Source organism: Plutella xylostella, chromosome 20 (genome assembly GCF_932276165.1).
Source record: "Plutella xylostella chromosome 20, ilPluXylo3.1, whole genome shotgun sequence".
NCBI lineage: Eukaryota > Metazoa > Arthropoda > Insecta > Lepidoptera > Plutellidae > Plutella > Plutella xylostella.
The window spans coordinates 6,995,316-7,016,854 of record NC_064000.1 but is presented as its reverse complement, the minus strand read 5'-3'; the positions used below and the strand labels follow the sequence as shown (position 1 = coordinate 7,016,854).

Genomic DNA, 21,539 nt, shown 5'->3' with positions numbered 1-21,539 from the left:
ATTTGTTCTCGGGTCTTGGGTTTTGATATTTATATTTAGTATCTATCTATCTATGTATTTGTGTAGATATATCAGCTGTCTGACACCCATAACACAGGTTCTGCCTAGCTTGGGGTCGGATGGCCGTGTGTGAGATGTCCCCACATATTTATTATTATTTTATTTATTATTATTATTTTGTCTCATGGCTGTTACTGTGTTTTAAAATGGGACAGCCGAGGTAAGTATGTGTGAAAAACACTGTATGAGACGAGTTAAAAAATTAATGGCTTTTGCTTTTTAGATTTTTCTTATTTCTATCTACATTTTAACATTCTATCTTCTGGTAAGTACCCACTGTATTCATTTATTCGTTTGTTAGGTAACATTTTCTTTTGTTTTAGTCATTTCATGCATTTCTCGCTAGGATTTTAAAAGGTCTAGCTAAATTAAACTAAAATACATACAGGAACATGAATAATCAATACAGTATGGGGATGGGACATAGGATATTTTTTTTCGTGATACTATGGCCTCTTGTCTCCCCCAGGCAGGGCACACGGGTCAGGTGCCTATTCCCCGTACTGTACAGACGACCACTTTCTGATCCACCGTGTACAGAAGTGATTGACACGTCACAATAAAGATGCTATTTAGGGTCAATTCAGACGTACCACAACCACACCACAGCCACAACCACGCCGTGTGGTCGGGCGTATATTTTGTACTGAAAATGAATAATCCAATTCACACGTGCCACATTTTGCCGTTGTCATCGACCACCTGTGTAATACGACCACATCGCAACCACACACGGCACCGCGGCCACCTCCTCTCCCTATTAACTGCATACAACCACGTGGTTACCACATCGCAACGACAGCGACAACACAACCACATCGACATTTTGTCGCTGCCACGACGCAACTGCAAAAAGCCGCTGCCACACAATTCACACGTAACCACAGCTTGACCACATTATGTCGCTGCGACGTGGTGTGGTTGTGGTACGTGTGAATTGACGCTTATTTGAAATTTTATGTTAGCATAATTATTAATGTTGTTCAGATTGCCAGGTAGGTACATTCAGCTTCTATTCATGTTTTCAGGTCGATTTTTGACAAAATTTCACCATGTAACTACAAAGTTATACAGACGTCTTATTGACTTCCTTCCTCCTAGACTCCCATTATACCTAGCTATCACACTAGGGGATGAAACAGTTCATCAATAGAAGATTGAACCATACAAATACCGGTTCTATCGCTAAAATGGATCTCTTCCAAGCTAGCAGTCATGCAATCGGTAAGTACATATTTATACAAATATTTTATGTAGATGATCTACTGGCTATACAGCGGTGACCCCCATAAGCCCACAAAATGTTTTGCCCGGTGAAAGTTTTACCTACAAATTAGTAAGTAGGTAGTTTGTGGGCGAAACGTTCTGCTGTGAAACAGCTTTAGTGCCAATTTGTCCATAGTCGGTTAGAACATAACCAGGGAGTAGTAGTTGACTTTTGACACATCTGTCATGAATTTTATATGGAGATGACGTTTAATCTATAAATCAATCCCTGTCGGTTACATAACCGACTATGGAGAAATTGGCACTTAGTCTGTTGATGAACCTTTTAGAATCCTTTTAGAATATTATTCACTCTGAACTCCTAGCCTATGATTTGGCTCTTATTCTATCGATAGCCTAAATCTAGCCTATACCTAGATACTCTAAGTACAATAACAGTCACAAAATACATAATATTTTGATATATATTCTAATCCACATAACAACAACAGTAGACATAGGTACATTTATGTATTTCTATAGATATAATAATCTCCATTTTTATTTTGTCATTTATTTATACACCGTGATAAAAATATACATCGATACGTATTATAATTTTTACTATACACAACAACATGGAACTGCAATATATATTTATTTATTTTATTGTATGTACCTATAATGTGTATTCAAAGAAGAGCTTTCAATATGCGTAACAAAAAATATTAATAACAGAATATTATGTTTTTCTTCTTTTAAAAATACCGGTTAATAGACCTTCATTTATACAATATCTACAATAAATACTATTATATTACTCTTGCAGTTTTTGAACGTAAACCTTATTAGGTACATACTAACATTTTATTAAACGACCTTTATCAAAATTAATCTCAAATCACATAATAGATGGTAGGTACGTAGTGGGCTAATGCCATCTATTGGAAAAACTTTCCTTTAACCTTGGAACTTTCCACACATTCAAAACATAATTACTTAATATAAACACACCTATTTCTTGGCTCACAATTTACAAAAAACATCCATATGTGTCGCAATTTTTCACTAATTTTGTGCCCTTTTCCCTATTTTACCACACACCACAAAATTATTAATTTCACCGACAAAAACCCTCTACACTCATAAATAGAACACAACACACTATTTGACAAATCATTTTGGCTATTTACCTGCGATTACGCAACATGAAAAACCATAGACAATCATGGTTCGCCCCGACTTTTTCTTCGCCTCCTTAACCCAACCAGCAGTGGCCCTTTCAACGCTTCCTCAACTTGCTTCTCAGTCTTCCCTCTCGTTTCTGGCAGACAAAGAAATATGTACAGGGATCCCAGGAATGTAGAAGTGGCACAGATATAGTAGGTGTTGTGGAGTCCGAGCGAGATAGCGAGAGCCCCGAAGTAGCGGAGAAGGAGAAAGCAACTCAGCCACATCCAGGAGATGAGGAAACTTGACGCGAGGCTGCGGACCTGAGGAAGAGAAATGCTAGACTTATACTTGTGCTCTTCTAACCAATGCATACAACAATGGGTGGGAAAGAGATGCACGTAGGTTTCAGCGGGAATATAACAATACTCGTAAGACTTGTAATTATTACTGGGGTTCTCGAGGGTTGACCAAGAGATAGAGGATATAGTGATCACTGAAACATCTAAAAGTAGAGCTTTTAGCCACCTGATAAGAGATGGAGTAGAAAGAACGGTGTACTTACATTAGCTGCAAATAACTCTGATATCAAAACAAAAGGCACTGATCCCAGTCCAATGTTGAACAAAAACAGCACAGTTGACAACAAAATCAGTGGCGGCCATATTGTATCCTGCTCTACAGGATCGTATGTTGTCGAATTTGCTTCAACTTTCGATATGCTGGTCTTCAATTCTCCCTTAGTAATATTTCCGATAGATATCTGATGCCAGTCTTTTGTGCCATTCAATACGGATTCCTTATCTACAGGTATAACCATGTTCATAGCACTGTTAGCTACATTAATTGGCTTTGGTGTCTCCGCGTTGGTATGTTCGATTGGCTTGTGTCTGGAGAGCCAGAGTTGGTTGGTGTGTGACCAGGAGAACATGCGAAGGCGCGGGTCGCAGTACGCTCCGAGTAAAGCGAGACAGCAAGCTATGCCAGAGCAGGACCAAATCAGGAGCATCTGTAAGTGAAAGAATTGCTTTTAGATAATGACAGTGTTCCGGAATCAGATGTTGCGAGAAATCTGCCTTGGGTTGGTATCCCAGTTGCCATGCTCTATCATTCACTCATAGCCTTTTCCGTTTAGGAGTAAATTGGTGCTTTTCATTGCCCGTGAGTGTACTTAATTATTATTGTAAACAACAAAGATGGGAAGTTGGTGCAGCACTTCTGCTTGACACCCTATGTGCAATGGTACCTCTTGGCATCACTATTTAATTTAGGTATTAGCAGTGGCTGGCAACTGAGGGACGTTTTCATAAATCAGTCACGACTTATTATGGATAGTTATCAGTACCTTTCTCCCCACTTTATCCACGGTGACGATGGCCACCGCTGCTCCGAGCACCAGCGCTGTGCCGCACAGTATCGACGCTGCTTCAGATGTGTGGAAAAGTCCTCTGGTTGCAGTTCTGTAAATAGATTTTGTTATAAGTAACTAAGGAAAGTACTTTCAACGTCAACCTATCAGCTCTTGATAACATGTAAACATCCTCCTCATTTACCGACAACCGGGATCAATCAAAATAGCATTAGTACTTATAATAAATATAAGTACAATATAGTGATTTCAATGTAAACCTACTTTTACCTGAAAAAAGTCCAGCTCCAGAATTGTTATCTTTTTTTAAACAACAAAACCTTCACCAAATCGTTCAAGAAGCCACTAGGATAACCGATACTTCTGCTACTCTTTTAGACCTAATTATTACTGATAGCCCTTCATTATGTCGTAACGTTACCGTCTACCATAACAGGTCACTAAGCGACCACGCTTTGATCACCGTAGAACTCCGCATACAAAAAAGTAAAGTAATTCCAAATTACGTTATTTCACGTTCCTTATGCAAAATATCACAAGCAGATTTTTTACTAGACTTACAGTCACTGCCGTGGTGGGACATAATAGGTATGGAAGATTTAAACCAAATGGTCGTCTTTTTTAACAATTTAATTCTCAATCTGTTTGATAGACATGCCCCAGTAAAAAAAATCCGTATTGCACATAAACAACTCCCTTGGATTACTGATGTAATAAAAATAATGATGAACCATAGGGACGAAGCACTGGTTAAGGCGCAGTCTACTGGTTTTGAACAACACTGGCAATTCTATAAAGACTTAAAAAACCTAGTTAATAACTCAATTAAAAGAGAAAAGGCTGCATATTACAGATTTTATGTAAATAACAATATGGATAATCCCAAAAAAATGTGGAATCATTTAAAGAACTCGTCTAATATAGGTAAAACAGGTTTATCTTCTATCCCTAAAAACCTAAAAAACCCTAACGAAATTAACATTTTTTTTTTAAACATACCCGGAAACCATGACACAGACCAAAATTTTATTGATTTTTTTAAACGCAACCGTTTAGTCGATTCTGTTTTTAACATTAAAACCACAACGGAAGAAAACATTGCGATAATAATAAAATCAATTGAAACGAATGCATCTGGATTTGACACCTTAACCGCGGAAATGATACGTTATGACACTATCAGTAACTCTTCCAATAATAACATATATAATTAATAAGTCGATTGAATGTAATACATTTCCGGAATTATGGAAGGTTGCTAGAGTTAAGCCTTTGCCAAAAACTGTCACTGTCGAGGAATATAAAGACCTGCGCCCTATAAGTATTTTACCAGTACTGTCAAAAGTCATTGAAAGGGTCGTTCATCAGCAACTTTCATCTTATCTGGAGAGACAAAAAATTCTACCCTGTGTGCAGTCTGGATTTCGTCAAAACCATGGAACGGACACAGCTTTGCTACAGGTTACAGATGACATACTGTCTGAATCCGACGTTGGTAAAGGAAGTATTCTTATTCTTCTTGATTTCTCCCGTGCTTTTGATTGTCTGAATACTGAGTTACTTCTTTCGAAAATGAGTTACTATGGTCTGTCCCCATCAACCTGTACATGGTTCCGTTCGTACTTGACAAAACGAAAACAGTATGTTGAAACAACAGATTAGGAAGGCAATACTCAGACATCACCAATGAGAGAAGTGCCTCGTGGCTGTCCTCAAGGCTCAATCCTGAGTCCTCTTCTTTTCGTATTGTACACTGCAGACCTTATAAAACATATTCATCACTGTAAAATCCACCTGTACGCAGATGATACACAACTGTATTTTTCATTTAATCCCAGTGACACCATTGAAGCTTGTGAAAGGATTAACGAGGATCTTGACTCCTTATCAAAATGATCAAGTAGAAATAATTTAGTACTCAATCCGCGAAAATCTAAGTTTATTATTAATGGAACTAAGAATCAGGTGAACACTATTACGAATAATAATCCCCAGATAACTATTGATGGCATAAATATAAATAGGGTTGATAAAGTAAGAAATTTAGGGTTAATTATGGACAATGAGTTGCGTTTTGTGGAACACGTTAACTCTAAAATAAGGAATGCATTTTATCGTTTAAAGGTCCTTTATAATATACGACAGTACCTTTCAGAGGAGTTAAGGATACTGCTCACTGAGTCGTTGGTTCTGTCCTTGTTTAATTTCGGCGAAGTGGTGTATGGTCCAAGGTTATTTCAAAAAACTGCACGAGCTATACAAAGAGTACAGAATGCTTGTATGCGCTATTGTTTTAAAATACCGAAAAGGGCGCACATCACACCGTATTTGGTTGAAAAGGGCATACTGAACATGGCAACCCGAAGACAGCTACATCTGTCAAATCTGGTGCATAAAGTGGTCCATACGCATAGTCCAGAATACCTATTTTCAAAGTTATATTGGAAAAATAATACTCGGAATTATAACACTCGTAGTAGGGCACTAAATCAAATAAATTTACCAATACACAAGACACAAGGGTTTAGAGGTAGTTTCAGATTTGCAGCCGCAAAAATCTGGAACGATTTACCACCTCCTTTTCAGATGAAAACTAGTCGACGAGTTTTTAAACATAATTTTAAAATATTTTTACGTCAAAACCAAACAAAAGAATTTGCCTTACTATTTAAATTACAAAAATGATAATCTATTAAATTTTTACTATCATTTATACCATGCCATCAAATCAGTTATCTAGTTTATTAACTATGTGTTTACACATATACATATATATTTTATTTATTATTTAACCACACTTGCATGTATTAAACCTAAAAGATGACTACGTGTCAATGTACCCCATACCCGGATACGAGGCCTATGCAGTGTGTCGGCAAACGAAGAAAGGTGGTGGTCTCCTTGTGTACGTGCGCAAGGAGCACGCCTTCCAGCGCGAGGCGGCGGCGGCGGCGGCGGCGATGTCCTTCGAGTCCCTGGCGGGCAGCATCGAGGTGCGAGGTATGCGGCTATATCTCATAGCTGTGTACCGCCCTCCTACGTCAAAAATAGTGCAATCCAAAGTGCCCGTGTTTTTACGTGAGATCGAAAGTGTAATCAATTCAGTGCCACGTGATCGGGAGTTAATAATTATCGGTGATATAAATATTAATACGTTAAACAGTTTGCACCCGGATACAATACTATACGAGGACATGTTGTGTGAGTATGGACTGTTAAATATAATATCGGGTATAACCAGAGAGGAAATAAGGGACGGTACATTATTAGTGTCATGTTTGTGACGCCCGCGCACCATAGAAACAAGAAGACAGCGCGACGTCACGGAAAATTCCACGGCCGCGAGCAAGTAAACAACATCCGCCGCCGCCGCTGCCGCCACTCGATGACGTCATGGAAGATTCCACTGCCACTGAAGTAAACAAGATTCGCCGCCGCCGCGTGCCGCCACTCCCCACTACAGAAGCCGCATATAAAAGGGCGCACGCGCGGACAGAAAGGCAATACTCGTGGGGTCGTCTTAGTGCTCACACCTAGCTCTGGTTGCGGTTCGGTCGACCGCGTCGCTTCCGGAGGTCTAGTGCGCCAAGACATAGACCGGCTCAGTAAGTCTGCCTTCCTCAAGCTTGCGTTGTGGTCTTCCCCCGCACACGTTTGCAAGAGCCTGGTGGAACTGCGGAGTTCTCGAAAGACCTGGCACTTCTACTAAGTCTGGTTGCGGTTCGATCGATCGCGTCGCTCCCAGAACCCAAAGGAACTGCCGGATTCTGTACCACGTTTATTCCACCCCTGCTCCCTCAACCTCTCTGTAAAAGGGCCTTCAGCCGCAAGCATAATTGTCATATCCAAAAGCATTTAAAAGCATAAAGAGTCGCATCAGAATTGTCAATAAAACTAGATTATCGGTTCTTGGTCGTATTCATAGTCTGGGCCGTATGTTGTAATTATATCGTGTTGTTGGTTAAGCATTATATATAAATAAAAGTCAAAAATGTTATCCTTGTTGTATTCGTAAAACCAAATCAGTTGTTTCAATTCAAACTCCACTCAGATAGGTAACCCAAATGATCAGTCATTAGGTTCATTTATGTTAGCGTAGCACCCCCTGAGCTAGCCGCCCCTAAGGCGCTACGTTACATGTTTAGACCATATTTTACTAAGACTATGTAAAATACATGATTTTGGTTCAAGTATAGTGAGGTGCGGTATTTCCGACCACCATCTAATATGTTTAAATATAAAAATACATGAAAAAAATATAACTCATGAAACTAAGACAAAGCAAGTATTAAATAATCAAGCAATAAAAACTAAACTAAGCAATATAAATTGGTCGGAGGTACTGTACTTGGACTGTCCTCTTCTTATGTACGAAAAGCTATGTAAAACATTTAGTGAAATCTATAGAAATAATGTAAAAACAGTTAAATTAAGAAACACTACAGTTGACTCGTGTCCATGGCTTACAAAAGAGATTAAAGATTGTATATTACATAAAGATAGGCTGTATAAAAAAGATAAACCTAGTGATATGGTTAGACGCTTAGAATATACTAAATTCCGTAATAAAACATCTAAATTAATAAACAAGTCCCAAAATAATTATAAAAAGTCTTTGTTATTAAAATATAGGGGTAATAGTAAGAAGATTTGGAAATGTATTAATGAATGGTTGGGCCGTAACAAAAGGTCATTAGATGAGGTCATACTGCAATACATGGGTACACAATATGACTTACCTACTATATGTTCTAACTTCGCTCACACATTTGCTAATGAGGTTTTGGAGTTAAAGTCTAAACATAACTGTAACACTAGTCTACTAAACAGGGAAGATTATACATCTGAGTTAGATAGGTCAATACGTTTTATAAAAATTACATCATTGCAAGTAGAAAAAATTATTGACCAATTGGATAGTCAAATGTCGCCTGGATTTGATAAAATTAGATCTTCAGATTTAAAACATATTAAAAAGGAGATTAGTCCAGTGATTGCTAAGATGATAAATCTTTTTATACAACATTCTAAGTACCCCGATGAACTTAAAATATCAATTATCCGTCCTATTTTTAAAGGTGGTAACCATAAACTACCCACCAACTACCGCCCTATTGCAATTTTATCTTGTATAAATAAAATAGTGGAAAAGGCAATCACAGGTCAAATACTTAACTTCCTTACTAAGCATGACGTCATCACATCCGCCCAGTACGGTTTCCAAACAGGTAAAAGCACCTCGACACTACTGTCTAAATTTTCAAACGAAATAAATAACCATTTAAATAATAAAAGACACGTAGGCGTGATCTTCATAGACTTCAGGAAGGCGTTCGATACTCTTAATCATGAGGTCCTCCTGAGGTCTATGGAGTCTTGTGGAATACGCGGGAAACTTAATGACTGGTTCAAACAATATTTAAGTGGAAGAAAATTATCTGTAAAGGTGAGTGATTATACTGGGGGATGTGAGGACGTCAAGTATGGTGTGGCGACCGGGTCAGTGACCGGGCCGGCATGCTATATTATGCATGTGAATAGCATGCCAAATGTAGTAAAATACTGTAATACTTATATGTTTGCCGATGACACTTGTTTGGTCTACGGTCATAAAGACCCCTTGGAAATACAAAAATACCTACAAATTGACTTCGACAACATCACAAGGTGGGCCCATGATAACGGCATTATACTTAACGTAAACAAAACAAGCGTCATCCATATTTGTTCAAACTACCTAAGAAAAAAAAGATCGAGATAAGCAGCTGATTGTGTTGGGTCACTCCTACGACTGTCTTCATTGTAATAATAATATAAACTGTACTTGTCAAGCTATACAACAGGTGACTGACTGTAAATATCTCGGTATTATTATTGAGAATAACTTTCATTGGAAAAAACATATTAACTGTTTAATAGATAAGCTTAGAATTCTGTTAGTAAAATTCCACCAGTTAAAGTACTCAGTTCCACGTTCTGTCCTTTATTGCCTGTATTTTGCCCTGGTAGAATCTTTAATAACTTATGGAATAACAACGTACGGTAGTTCTTTTAAAACCTATATAAATAAAATTAAAGATATACAACGACGATTTCTAAAGATTCTATTAGGTTACAATAAGGAGGACAAAAACACGTGTTTGTTTAAACAATGTAAAATTCTACCTGTTGATAAAAAATACTCCTTTGAAGTTGCTAAGGCTGAGTATTGGCAGGACACTTTTAAATCTAAACCTAAATCCAAAATTAATACGAGGAAAGTAACAGAGGGACGGTTGTTTGTACCTAAAGTTAATAATGTATATGGTAATCGAACTAAAGAATATGTTGTGCCTAAAATATTTAATGTGATGTCAACTTTAACAAAAGATGTTATGCCAAATAAAATCAGAGCTAGAAACACTGCGCTAAAAAACCATTTTTTGCAAATTTAGATCTTAATCTTAGTGTTGCTAAGTACTATAAGTGTTAACATGATATAAGTACCTACATAAAATTTTGTGAATGTACATAAGTAAATAAGAAGCGTTAATTAACCCCGAGAAACAACTGTGTTGTTTGGGGTATCATGTATACTGTGCACTTTTTATGGGATTAATAAGATTTATTTATTTATTTACCTATTTATCTATGCAACACTATACACATATACTTACGATAAAACCTTATGTGTGTACCTTGTGACCTTTAGTTTTAGTTTTAGTTTTTAAGTTGGTATTAAGAACTGGGCAGTCTGAAAACCAGCGCAGTGTGTTGCCGCATGCAATACGCAGCATTAGCTGAGGCTGTCCTTTTGCCACCTTTGTATTTATAAGTAAGCTTTCAAATTGTATTTTCTGTTTGTGGCAATAAACTATTTTTCTTTCTTTCTTTCTTTCTTTCTTTCTAATACATCGCAATCTAAACATCAAACGTGTTTGAAACCTGGAAACGTGTAATCACTACCAAGACACATCTAACCAAGTCAAGTTGCGCATGGTAAGTTTTAATTCCGCCCACCATGCAACACTTCAGGGTTTTCTGCATAGCACGTCCTATAAACAGATAGAATTGTATCAAGCCAAAATTACCCGTTGTAAACCGTGGCATTGCTAGCAGTATGGTTGAGCGGCGCGGCGCTGGCATGAGCTGAATGCTGCAGCACGCTGGCCGCGTAGCTGGTGACGGCGCCGGCGCCGCTACCCGCTGAGACTGCTAGCAGCACGCAGCAGGATAGCAGCGCGCGCCGGGAGTGCTGGTTGTGGACTGGGGGTGGAGTGAGGGAAAATTAGAGTCTGCACAAAGAAATAACTGAGTACGAAGGCACATGGTGCGTAACAGCACCGCAGAGCTCCGCCTCCGTCGCAAACGACTCCAAATCAATTTTGAATTCGAATCCGCCCGAAACGAAACATTCATTAAGACCAACAAAACAACAGCATATATCAACTTACAAAGCTCCCTGCAAGCTGACGGTTCAGTCTTCTTCTCCGAGTTGGACTCCAACCCGCTGCTCCTCTTCAGCATCGGCTGGAAAGTCTCCGAGTCCATCCTGCAGAGGCCAGCTCGCTTCTGGGAGCCGTACGACTCTGACGTCCGTATTCTGACCTCCTGTTGCTCGATGACGTCTGTGAGGTCCTCACGGAAGTCGGAACCTTCGAACCAGCACATCACTTTGGCTGCGTCCTGCAAATGTGAAGAGAGGAATAATAAAAAACAAGTATTGAAGGCTCCTGGTTAAGTATATTCTATTTTAAAGAACTTGCATAATGGGTCGGATGGTATGAAAACCGCTAGTGGGATTAAATCAAGATATTATAAACATCTGTACCTACGTAGCTCTTTAGTTGGATGTTTGTACACATTCTTGTAGTTTGTAATAAGCTCACCATCAACCAAACCGACTGTTACACTCTACACGGGTGAACAAACCATCTACAATCGTAAATAACTAAAGGCTTAATGGCACCCGGACAATAATTATCGTCCTATACCAATGCCGCATCAGCTATTGGATGGGTGATCGATTTCAAGTGGTTTTTTCTGGATACTTCCGTGCTTCGGCATGTTACCAGGAGTTACTACACTCACCTGCACTCTCCCAATGCTGATGAGGAACGAGGGTGTCTCCGGCAGCCACAGCAGCGCCAGCAGCAGCGCGGCCGGCGGCGCCGCCATGGAGAGGGACAGCGCGTGCGCGGAGAGCAGCCCGCCCGCCGCGTACGCGAATAGGATGCCGCAACTGGAAGAAGAAGAATCACTGGTGTATTTCTTTGTTTAATCGTATGGCGCTTACAGGTACCCTTGTTATATCTACCGAGTAAAGTTGGGGGACAGTATCCTCGGCTGATGTTCGACCAATGAACGGCTAGCAGTTGACCGAGTCCTCGGCAGCAGCCGAGGTCGCTGCCTCGGCCTCTCTACTCGGTAGGTGTAATCAGGGTTTAAGCGTCCAAATTTCAGCATCGCACGCAACGTATACCTGTATATAACTGTATACCGCATGAAATAAAACAATTGCCTCTAAAACTATTTAAGCATAAACTAAAATATTGGTTGACAGAAAATGTATTTTATTCAATAAATGACTTTTTTAATTATAAAAGAATGAATTATAAATTAAATTATGAGATTGCAAATGAATTTTAATATGTATTAATATTTTGTTATTCTTATTTTAATTTCAATTGACATATCACTAGTACCTATTTAATTAATTGTATTGAATTGGCATAGTATTTTAATTTATGTAATTATTGTGGTGCATTTAATACCTATTTAAGTAATCTCAATTTGTGCATGAAGTGACATTTTATTTGTTAAGTATTTCACATACCGATTCCTCGGTGAAGCATGATAGAAACTGTAATTTGATGTTTAAGATCTCATGTATAACCTTGTTTCTTGTGAATAAATGAATTCTATTCTATTCTATTCTAACGGACGCATCGCATTCTGTATTATTTGTAAAGAAATTCACACTAGTGCGTCCACTTCATCGGCATTGCCGACGCCGCCGTTTGTCCATACATTTATGACAATTTGACAATTCGTTTGGTCCAGTACGTACGATACCGATAGGTGGGCGCTTTCCTTTAACGTGAATTGTTTCCTTCTGTTTGGGTCGCGCATCGAGCAAAAGCATTGCGATGAGTGACTTTACGCTAAACTTACTCTAACAGCACCCTACGCTAGCTAGATGTAGAGGTGTACATGTACAATTATAATGACTAATACTGAAATCATCACCCATGACTGGTCCAATCATTTCATGATGCTAATTAACGCTAGTCCAGTTCTAGTGTTCTCACCGGCACTCTAAGAACCGGAAAATGTTTACAGTTGTGGCGAAAGCCACCCTTGGTAGATTATGTAACCATGGTAGTTTTTAATACATTTCATCTGGCACACTTTGTGTCGCCCTGTGGCCACCCTAGGCACAGCGGGATACCCGGGGGCTCGCTCTCTTCCCGCGACATCACCAGCCCGATCGGACGTGTTCATTTCACTTGTGTAATTAGTGTTCAAATAAATGGACTTGATATAGTAACGACCTAGTTTCAGTTACATCAAATAACTCCATACAGTGTTAGCGACCAGCTTAGGAGGAAACTCATGCATTACACGTGAAACTTCTCCATTCATAACATACCTACATAACTAATGATTATCTAACCTGCAAGCCAAAGCCGGCAGCGCAGCTAACGCAGTCTTCCGTGGCGCGATCTCGGCACAATACACAGGAGCCAGCGCCAGCGCCCCCGCGCCGCCCGCCCCCGCCGCCGCCCTCGCCGCCCAGACCCCGCGCGCCCCGCACCACGCCGCTAGCGACCAGCTTATCTGGAACCATGGCAGGGGATGTTTTAGTGAGATATAATAGGTGCAAGTTAAATATGAGACCACGTCGGCTAATATTTATCATAAGCCAAAGAATGTGATTTGTACTCGAGCATAGCCTCTCAAACACAGGACAAAGTAAGACGTACCTCTCCACACTATTGTATTTGTATTTTTGTCTAACTTAGGATAAACTCGCGAGTAGTCTGGAGGCGAAATTAGCGATTTGTGCTCGCAATAGCAATAACTCGGCACAATACCATAAAATATAAACACTCCTAGAGAGTTATACTCACAATAAAACTTAAGCAGATACAAAATGCACCAGCTTTTCTCCCCCGGGCATCAGCTATGACTGCGAAGAATGGCGCGGCGGGTAAAGCGACGAGACACGGGAGGGCGGCGAGCCACGCACCTCCTGCTAGCGCCTCGTTCCCTAGTACCCCGGACACCCAGCCCGTGCTGCAGCCGTGCGAGAAGCAGGATAGGTTGTCTGTGGAGGGAGAGAGAGAGGGAGGATTTGAAGTCAAGATCACTCGAGTGGCAGGAAGAGATGTAAGGGCTTCTGAAGGTTGCCCTCTTTCTTCTAAATAAGTACGATCCGGTCTTAACTGCTATCGATTGATAAAAAACACGAATATTATAAAACAATTACATCAACATCAACATCATTATCATCAGCCCGTAATCACAGCCACTGGACATAGGCCTCGACCATGCCCTAGGAATGCCAAGATTTCTTACTTCCTCCAAAACAAAGAAAAATATACAAATACACAGTCTTGTCAGTTAACTCATAACTCCCTTTCTTACACCTATTCTATTCTATTATATTCTCTGTGGGGGTGTTAGTACCTACACCTGGCTCTCTCGAATGGAACCTTTGTGCATGTCCCCTAGGTCTAAACTGCCTTACCAAGCTTGGACATTTCCCACCACGCTGGTCCAATGCGGGTTGGCGGGTTCACATATCTAGATGTGCTAAATCTAGACATGCAGGTTTCCTCACGATGTTTTCCTTCACCGTAAGAGCGATGGTATACATTGTACTTAAATTAAAAGAACTCATTGGTACATGTCAGCGCCGGGATTCGAACCCGCATCTCTGGCGTGAGAAGCGCGCTTACCCGACTGAGCTACCACCGCTCTTTCTTACACCTCAAACTAAACAATCACTTTCAATTCAGTTGACCAACAAAAGTACCAGGGCGTAATGAGTCGGCAGAGGTCTCTAAATGATAATGGCCGCTAAAGCACTCACAGATGGCAGCAGACACGATCCTCCGCACCGATCCCCGCCATCGTTTTGATGCTGTCCTCTCTATTCGATTTCTGGAACAAAAGACGCATTTTTTTAGTCTTAGAAAGTTGACGATATAATTATGGTTGTTAAATAATTGTGGTTAAAGACAACCATAATTATTTAACAACCATAATTATATCCATAATACCATGGTTTAAAATTACTCATTTGTCGAAAACCATCGACACTCTTGAGCTGGCTCATAAATAAGCCCTCTGAGGCATAACGTTGACTTTTGGGACACCCTATATAGGCACGGCATTTTATACAGGCACAGAATAAACATTACATAGGATGGAATTTCTAGTAGAGTTACACAACACAACTAAACAGCTATAAAAACTATTGTTCAACCAAAAGCTATAACGTGACAACATTATTAGTCCACAATCAAATAAACAAATAAAAGTAGTGTACTTAACTGCCGAAATCATCCATATTTGAACTTTCCCAAAGAGCAATTTTCTACTATTCCTTTCAATTTCGTGGTTTTACGACTTAATGTTGTGTTCACATATAACGTAGGTATATTGTGTATTGTGTGATTTGTGTGGCGCAAATAAAACGTGATTCGCAATTTAAATCTCATCGGTTCAATGTTTATGCCTGTTATTCTAACGAACTACCTTAATTTTCAGTTGTGGTGTTGCCATCTTTAAATAGATAAAATTTCTCTACCGCATACGAAAAGGGAGTAGTTTGATCCGATACTAATTTTAATAACTTTTAATGGGAGATTTTCAACCATAGACAAACAACCATAGATTATAGATGACTTCATACTCAACAGCACTGCATTTATTTATTTTAGCCGGCATCTAAAAAAAATGCAGTGCTGTTGAGTATGAAATGAAGTCATCTATATATTCTATGGTTGTTTGTCTATGGTTGAAAATCTCCCATTTGTTGTTAATCTCGCAAAAACATAATAAATAAAAAAAAACACCAATGACCACTGTAATTACCTACTATCAACCTATCCTAACCTAACCTATGGTGGTATAATAAGATAGTTATGTAATGGTTATCTATAATATATTATTATTGATAGTATATTCAATTTGTATTATATAGATTTATTTGTTTTTGTATACCGTGTTTGCGAGGCTTATAATTTTGTCATGTATCATAGCCTAAGTCCTTGTAAATAACTAGGAATATTTTTTGCATGTAAGTTTAAAATCGTTTTTCTTTCTATAAAGATTTTGTATTATTTTTAAAATGTTATAGAGTTCATGTTTGTAATAGATTTCTTAGTGAAAATGTCCTAGGAGGTAAATTCACCTAGATAATTTTATTTAATTTATAGAAATCTTACTATGTGTTTGCCTCTGTTTGTTCTCCAATAAATAAAATAAAATAAAATATCAAATTTAATGTTATTTAACCTCTGGCAACACTTTCTCTACTAAAAGCTACACGCCTTCCGTGATTTCAGCCGGACTGCATTCAGAATTAGTTGCTAATGTATTCACGAAACACCTCCTGGAGGTTTTACTAGCTTGACAAGGCTTCTAGTACGAGTTTTTCAATTTATTTTTTTGTACACAAATACATAGATAGATACATACTAAATATAAAAAATATAAATAAAGAGTGGTGGTTGGCGCAGCAGTCCGTCGAAACTTATCTCATAGTAGCTAGAGTGACCTCGCAAGCTCCTGAACTTCAGTGCACGAAAACAACCACACGAAAACTTTAAAGCCAAATTGAAAGTGTTATTTTAAGTCCTTTACGGAATGGTTGTATATTTAACAGCTGTTACTCTGCCGGTTTCATAAGTATTTTTACGCATCATATTCAATATTATTAGATATCATCAGCCAATAATCATCTACTGCTGGACATAGGCCTCACTCTCCCAAGGAGCGCCACAACACTCGGTCCTCGGCCTTCCTCATCCAACCACTACCCGCCACCCGCCTAAGGTCGTCAGTCCAGCAGGCAGAAGGGCATCCCACGCTGCGTTTGCCTGTTCTTTGTATGAATAGCAATTAATTTAGACAACAAAATACGTTTATCGTTGTCAAAATTCTGATGCACAGTTAAATTATGTACCTACTTCAATTTTGCAGTCGGCGTCATTAAGCTAGCCTTTTCCCTTTAGGAGTAATTAAGGGCCACGTGCACCAACATATTAAATCTAGATTTAGTGTCAAATCTCGATTTAAGAAACGTCAGTCCACATATAAAATTTGAGACTAAATTGAGATTTAACTCTAGATTTAATACGTTGGTGCAAGTGGCCCTAAGTGCTGCGTGTTTTGAAACTATACAAGGCCAGAACGCAGAGGTTGGGACTGCTCGCGTATATTTTCAAATTAAAATGGTGCCATGATTTACTTGAAAGTATACAAGGCCATTACGCACTAATCGCGTATATTTTCAAGTAAGTTGGGCCAAAATTATGGCTTGAAAATATACTGCAGCAGTTACCACTGCGTACTAATCGTGTATATTTTCAAGTGCCAAGCGGCAATGCGAGCACTTGAAACTATACGTGATTAGTTACCAGGTAGCCCTTTTGAATTGTTGCTCTCTCTTTCTTTCATGCGAAATAGTAATAAGTCTATTGCTTTCTAAACATTGCATCATTATTCCGCACTTGGCATTGTTTTTGTAACGTGGTTTTTGTTTACATCGTACAGTTAAAAAGTAAATTGATTTAAATTAAACTGTAGAACTGTTGTAAATAGTAAAAATGATCTCAGAAGAGGGTGTAGAATTCGTAAAAGCAAATTACGGTGAATTCAAAACTTGATGAAAAATATGTCTGTAATAGGTCTGTAGGATAATACCCCGTACACTCACGAGCAATGAATAAGTCCAAGTAGCAAAAAGTCAACACCAAATGACCCCAACTTTTAAAACATTTAATTTAGTATTTGATCAAAATTTACGTTCTTAGTTGGATCTTTTTATTAAGTACTTGTGAGTGTAGTAGGAATTACTCTTAATTCATATAAATAATAAGATATAATAATAATAATATATAAATAAAAGGGTATTCTTACTTGCAAGTATGATTGCTATAAATATCAATTTATCAATCAAATTATAGCTTGTTCATTTTTAACATTAACATTCTATAGGTATGACAGGCAGAACAAGTAAATTGTAGTCTTGCCGAAATAGTTAAGTAAATCAGAATCAGCAAGTAGGTATAAATTATATGCGACAAGTACGTCAATCAAGCAATGTGCGTAATAGCAATGTATATTTTCAAGAACGATTCAGAAAATCCCAACTTGAAAGTATACGCGATTAGTACGCACAAATCGTGTATATTTTCAAGTAAAATATTATTTTTGTTCACTTGAAACTGTACAGTGCTAGTACACTATGGGTGCTTTCTGGCCTTGTATAGTTTCAAAACACGCCTAAGTGCTATTGTCACTGGAACTATTTCATTGCTCGCGAGATTATGTTTCACCCCGGATTGAAATAAGCTACCGAAGAACCGTTAGTTCGTACGCAGAGACATAAATCAATAAACTATAACGTCTAACCCATTAAATATGAATTATTGAGCTGTTTCCTTCTCATATTCCGCCTAAATAATAAAAGGGACAAAGGATACACCCATTTTATTATTTATTGGATTGAAAGTAAAAGTTTTCAGTCAGGTCCATAATATTTTATTGAAATATATTTTCAGGAAAAGAATTCTCCACCAACAAATAAACTTCTCGAGTATCTTCATAACTTTTGCATTTTGTTTTAGATTTCTTCGCCTATAATAAAAAGCTCAGCTGTGAGCTTTCGGAAGAGGTCACGCAACCACTTCAGACCATTTATTTTAATGCAGTGCAACTAATAACATAATGAGGCACTGCATAAGCTTGGCTGCATAATACACGCTCGTAAATTATATGTGACAAAGCTTAGTTGACAAGACGTTCAATCGTTCATGTTCTCACGGTTAATATAGTTTAGTGTTACTAGTCTAGTACAAGTTTTATAGTTATAGTCGAACGGAGAGTAGTAGTCTCATGCGTAAACTTTTTTAGTTTTAGTAAATTGCAAAACTCATACCAGCTAGAGGCTCAGAGTGCTACAAATAACTATTCGTAGGTTTAGCGACCGTTTCCACAGGCGAGAGAATCGCGATTATACTCTGAAAGAAAGAAAACTCTGTCCATTATATTATTGGTTTTTTGACATTTGAAAACCCATCCATATTTGATCACTGCAAAGGAAAACCAACTTTACTTACCAGACCATAAGGAAACGTCAAAAATACAATAACATAGTGGAAGCTCTATAGGTTGACGTTTCGCGCGCAATCAATACCTTCGCACTCACGACTCTCATGAGCAATGAAAAAGTTCCACTTACAAATTGTCGACACCAAATGACCCTATTATTAGGCATAAAACATTCTGTTTAGAATTTTATCAATATTAAAGCTCTAAAATATTTTAAAATATTAAGGCTCTAAAATATTATACATATTATGTATAATATTATACATATTATGTATAATATTTTAGAGCCCGGTACGATCAGGGGTAGACTTTTTGCGTTAGTACTTATATAAATTTTGTATAACCATAATTATTTTTTGTTTTTATTGTTTACTCAAGTTATTTAAAATAGTTACATTTGTTTTATTCATGAATAAAAACTAACGAATTTAAAGAAAAAGAAAGTTTTAGTTCTTAATATTCTTAAACAATGCAGACGGCTTCATTAAGCTAGCTTTTTCCGTCTAGGAGTGATTTGGTGCTATTTACACTGGAACTTTTTCGTTGCTCGCGAGTGTATGAAAAAAAAAAAAAAAAACACGCACTCACGCCTTGAGTGTACTCAAGTTTGTAGTGTACTCCCTTGCGGGGTAGGCAGAGGTGCATTGCTGCACCCACTTTTCGCCAGAGTGTTATGTTGTGGCACGCCGCACGACGATAGTGTTGACGTGAATTCTTTGCCTGTGGAGGCAAAGACTCTCTATAAGCCATTTCTACAAAATGAGAATGGCCAAATCTGACCCGCTTTGCAGCCATTAACCAAACCTATTTTTTATTCAATAATATAGGTGTTCAAATGAAGAAAAATATTTAAAAAAATCTAAACCACGTTTAAAAAAAAACTTAGTATGATGGAAACATCTAGTCAGTACAAAGACTTGATCTTTCAGCCTCTATATCTTCGTTCTACCATGCCTCACAATAATAAAATTTACACCAGGATATACTGTAGTCATAGGCTACACATCAGTATATGTTTCATCAATAGCTGCTCCGGCGGGTCATGGCGCCATAGAGAAATGGCCATTCTCCTTTTTTCTACAGCCATATTTCCGTCCACCTCGTTGAGAACCACAATAAAGGGTAGTTTACATAATGCGAGGGTCCCTGAACACACATTAGCATTTTAATTCAATTAAGCTATGGCCGAACTGCACACTTCCTTCCGGGCAATGGTTTTTGTACAATGTTAAGCGGTTTTAGTTTGCCCCTCTACAGATAATAGGGATTGTAGGTAATAAGTTTTTGCGTAAGTATCTGTCTCTGTACCTATTGCTTATACATAACTTCGAATACATACAATTAGGTATATTGAGATTTAGACAATCATTATATATTATTCGCTAAAACACTAAGATCCGATTTGACAATTATCCGAGAATAAGTAAGTATAGTCTATATTCTCCTTCAGGACCATAAAGTTAAATTTTTATCAAGTTGCATTTTCTGAATGTTGAATTTCTCACACTCGAGAATTAAGTGTATTACTCGGATAAGTCTTATTCTCCGTTATAATTCTATATCGTTAATTCGTTACATACCAGTTCATCTATCACAGGATTCGATACTTTTTACGAAACTACACAAAAATATTGAAAAAAGCAAATGTCACTTTTGGAACTAAAAAATTTGCCTTACATTTTGACAGTTACAGTTGACGATACTGTTCTTTTTCCATATGTTTGTGTAGTTTTGAAAATAGTATCCAATCCTGTGATCGCCTCACAGGAAATAATCATGTTTAAAGGTAACAAGACGTTCATTTTGCGACACGAGAATCACCCTGCGTATAAATTGCCACGATAACAACATTATGCAGTATCGACAAGTAGGATGTTACTATAATGTAAGAGGAAATAGTCTCTTAGCATTTCCATAAATAGCTCGCCCCACGGTCGGAATATGATTTTGCGGACACGTGTAGCTTTAAACAGGGTGGCTTTTTATCATTGATAGTCCCGATAGTAACTTGCTCCCGGTAACAGTCTTCCCTGGCACATTTGGAAGACTCTAAATCGGTTGCGAGCAGAGGTAGGCTGCTGCAAGGACAATCTCTGCAAGTGGGGCTATACAGTAGGTACCAACCAACTACTACCAACCTATGCGACTGTGGTACCGCCCCCGAGACTATGGAGCATTTACTCTCCTGTCCCCTGTGCCCTTCCACCTGTACTCGGGAAGACTTACTCCAGGCCACCAGAATGCTATCAAAGTTGCTTCTTTTTGGCCAGGACAAATTTATTTCGCACGTTCACTGTCACGAAAGAAGAAGAAGTTGATAGTACCTTAGTAACTTTAATTACAAAACCGAAAACTGAAATCGAAAAAAAAGTGCTGGCTATAATCCACCATCATTTACCCGTTGTAA

At 38.3% G+C, this 21,539-nt stretch overlaps 1 protein-coding gene across 1 annotated transcript in view; it reads right to left on the bottom strand.

The window, feature by feature from the left end:
* Positions 1-958: 958 nt before the first annotated feature.
* The window catches only part of LOC105380815 (facilitated trehalose transporter Tret1-1), a 95,292-nt gene continuing 74,711 nt past the window's right edge, over positions 959-21,539 (bottom strand). Inside the window, exons 2-10 of the mRNA XM_038109557.2 lie at positions 14,883-14,953; positions 13,918-14,114; positions 13,461-13,624; positions 11,876-12,026; positions 11,239-11,470; positions 10,876-11,050; positions 3,782-3,896; positions 3,002-3,445; positions 959-2,759 (exon numbers count right to left, since the gene is read on the bottom strand). Of these exons, the coding sequence (XP_037965485.2) occupies positions 2,493-2,759; positions 3,002-3,445; positions 3,782-3,896; positions 10,876-11,050; positions 11,239-11,470; positions 11,876-12,026; positions 13,461-13,624; positions 13,918-14,114; positions 14,883-14,953 (1,816 nt within the window). The 3' untranslated portion in view covers positions 959-2,492. The remainder of the gene's footprint in view (positions 2,760-3,001; positions 3,446-3,781; positions 3,897-10,875; positions 11,051-11,238; positions 11,471-11,875; positions 12,027-13,460; positions 13,625-13,917; positions 14,115-14,882; positions 14,954-21,539) is intronic.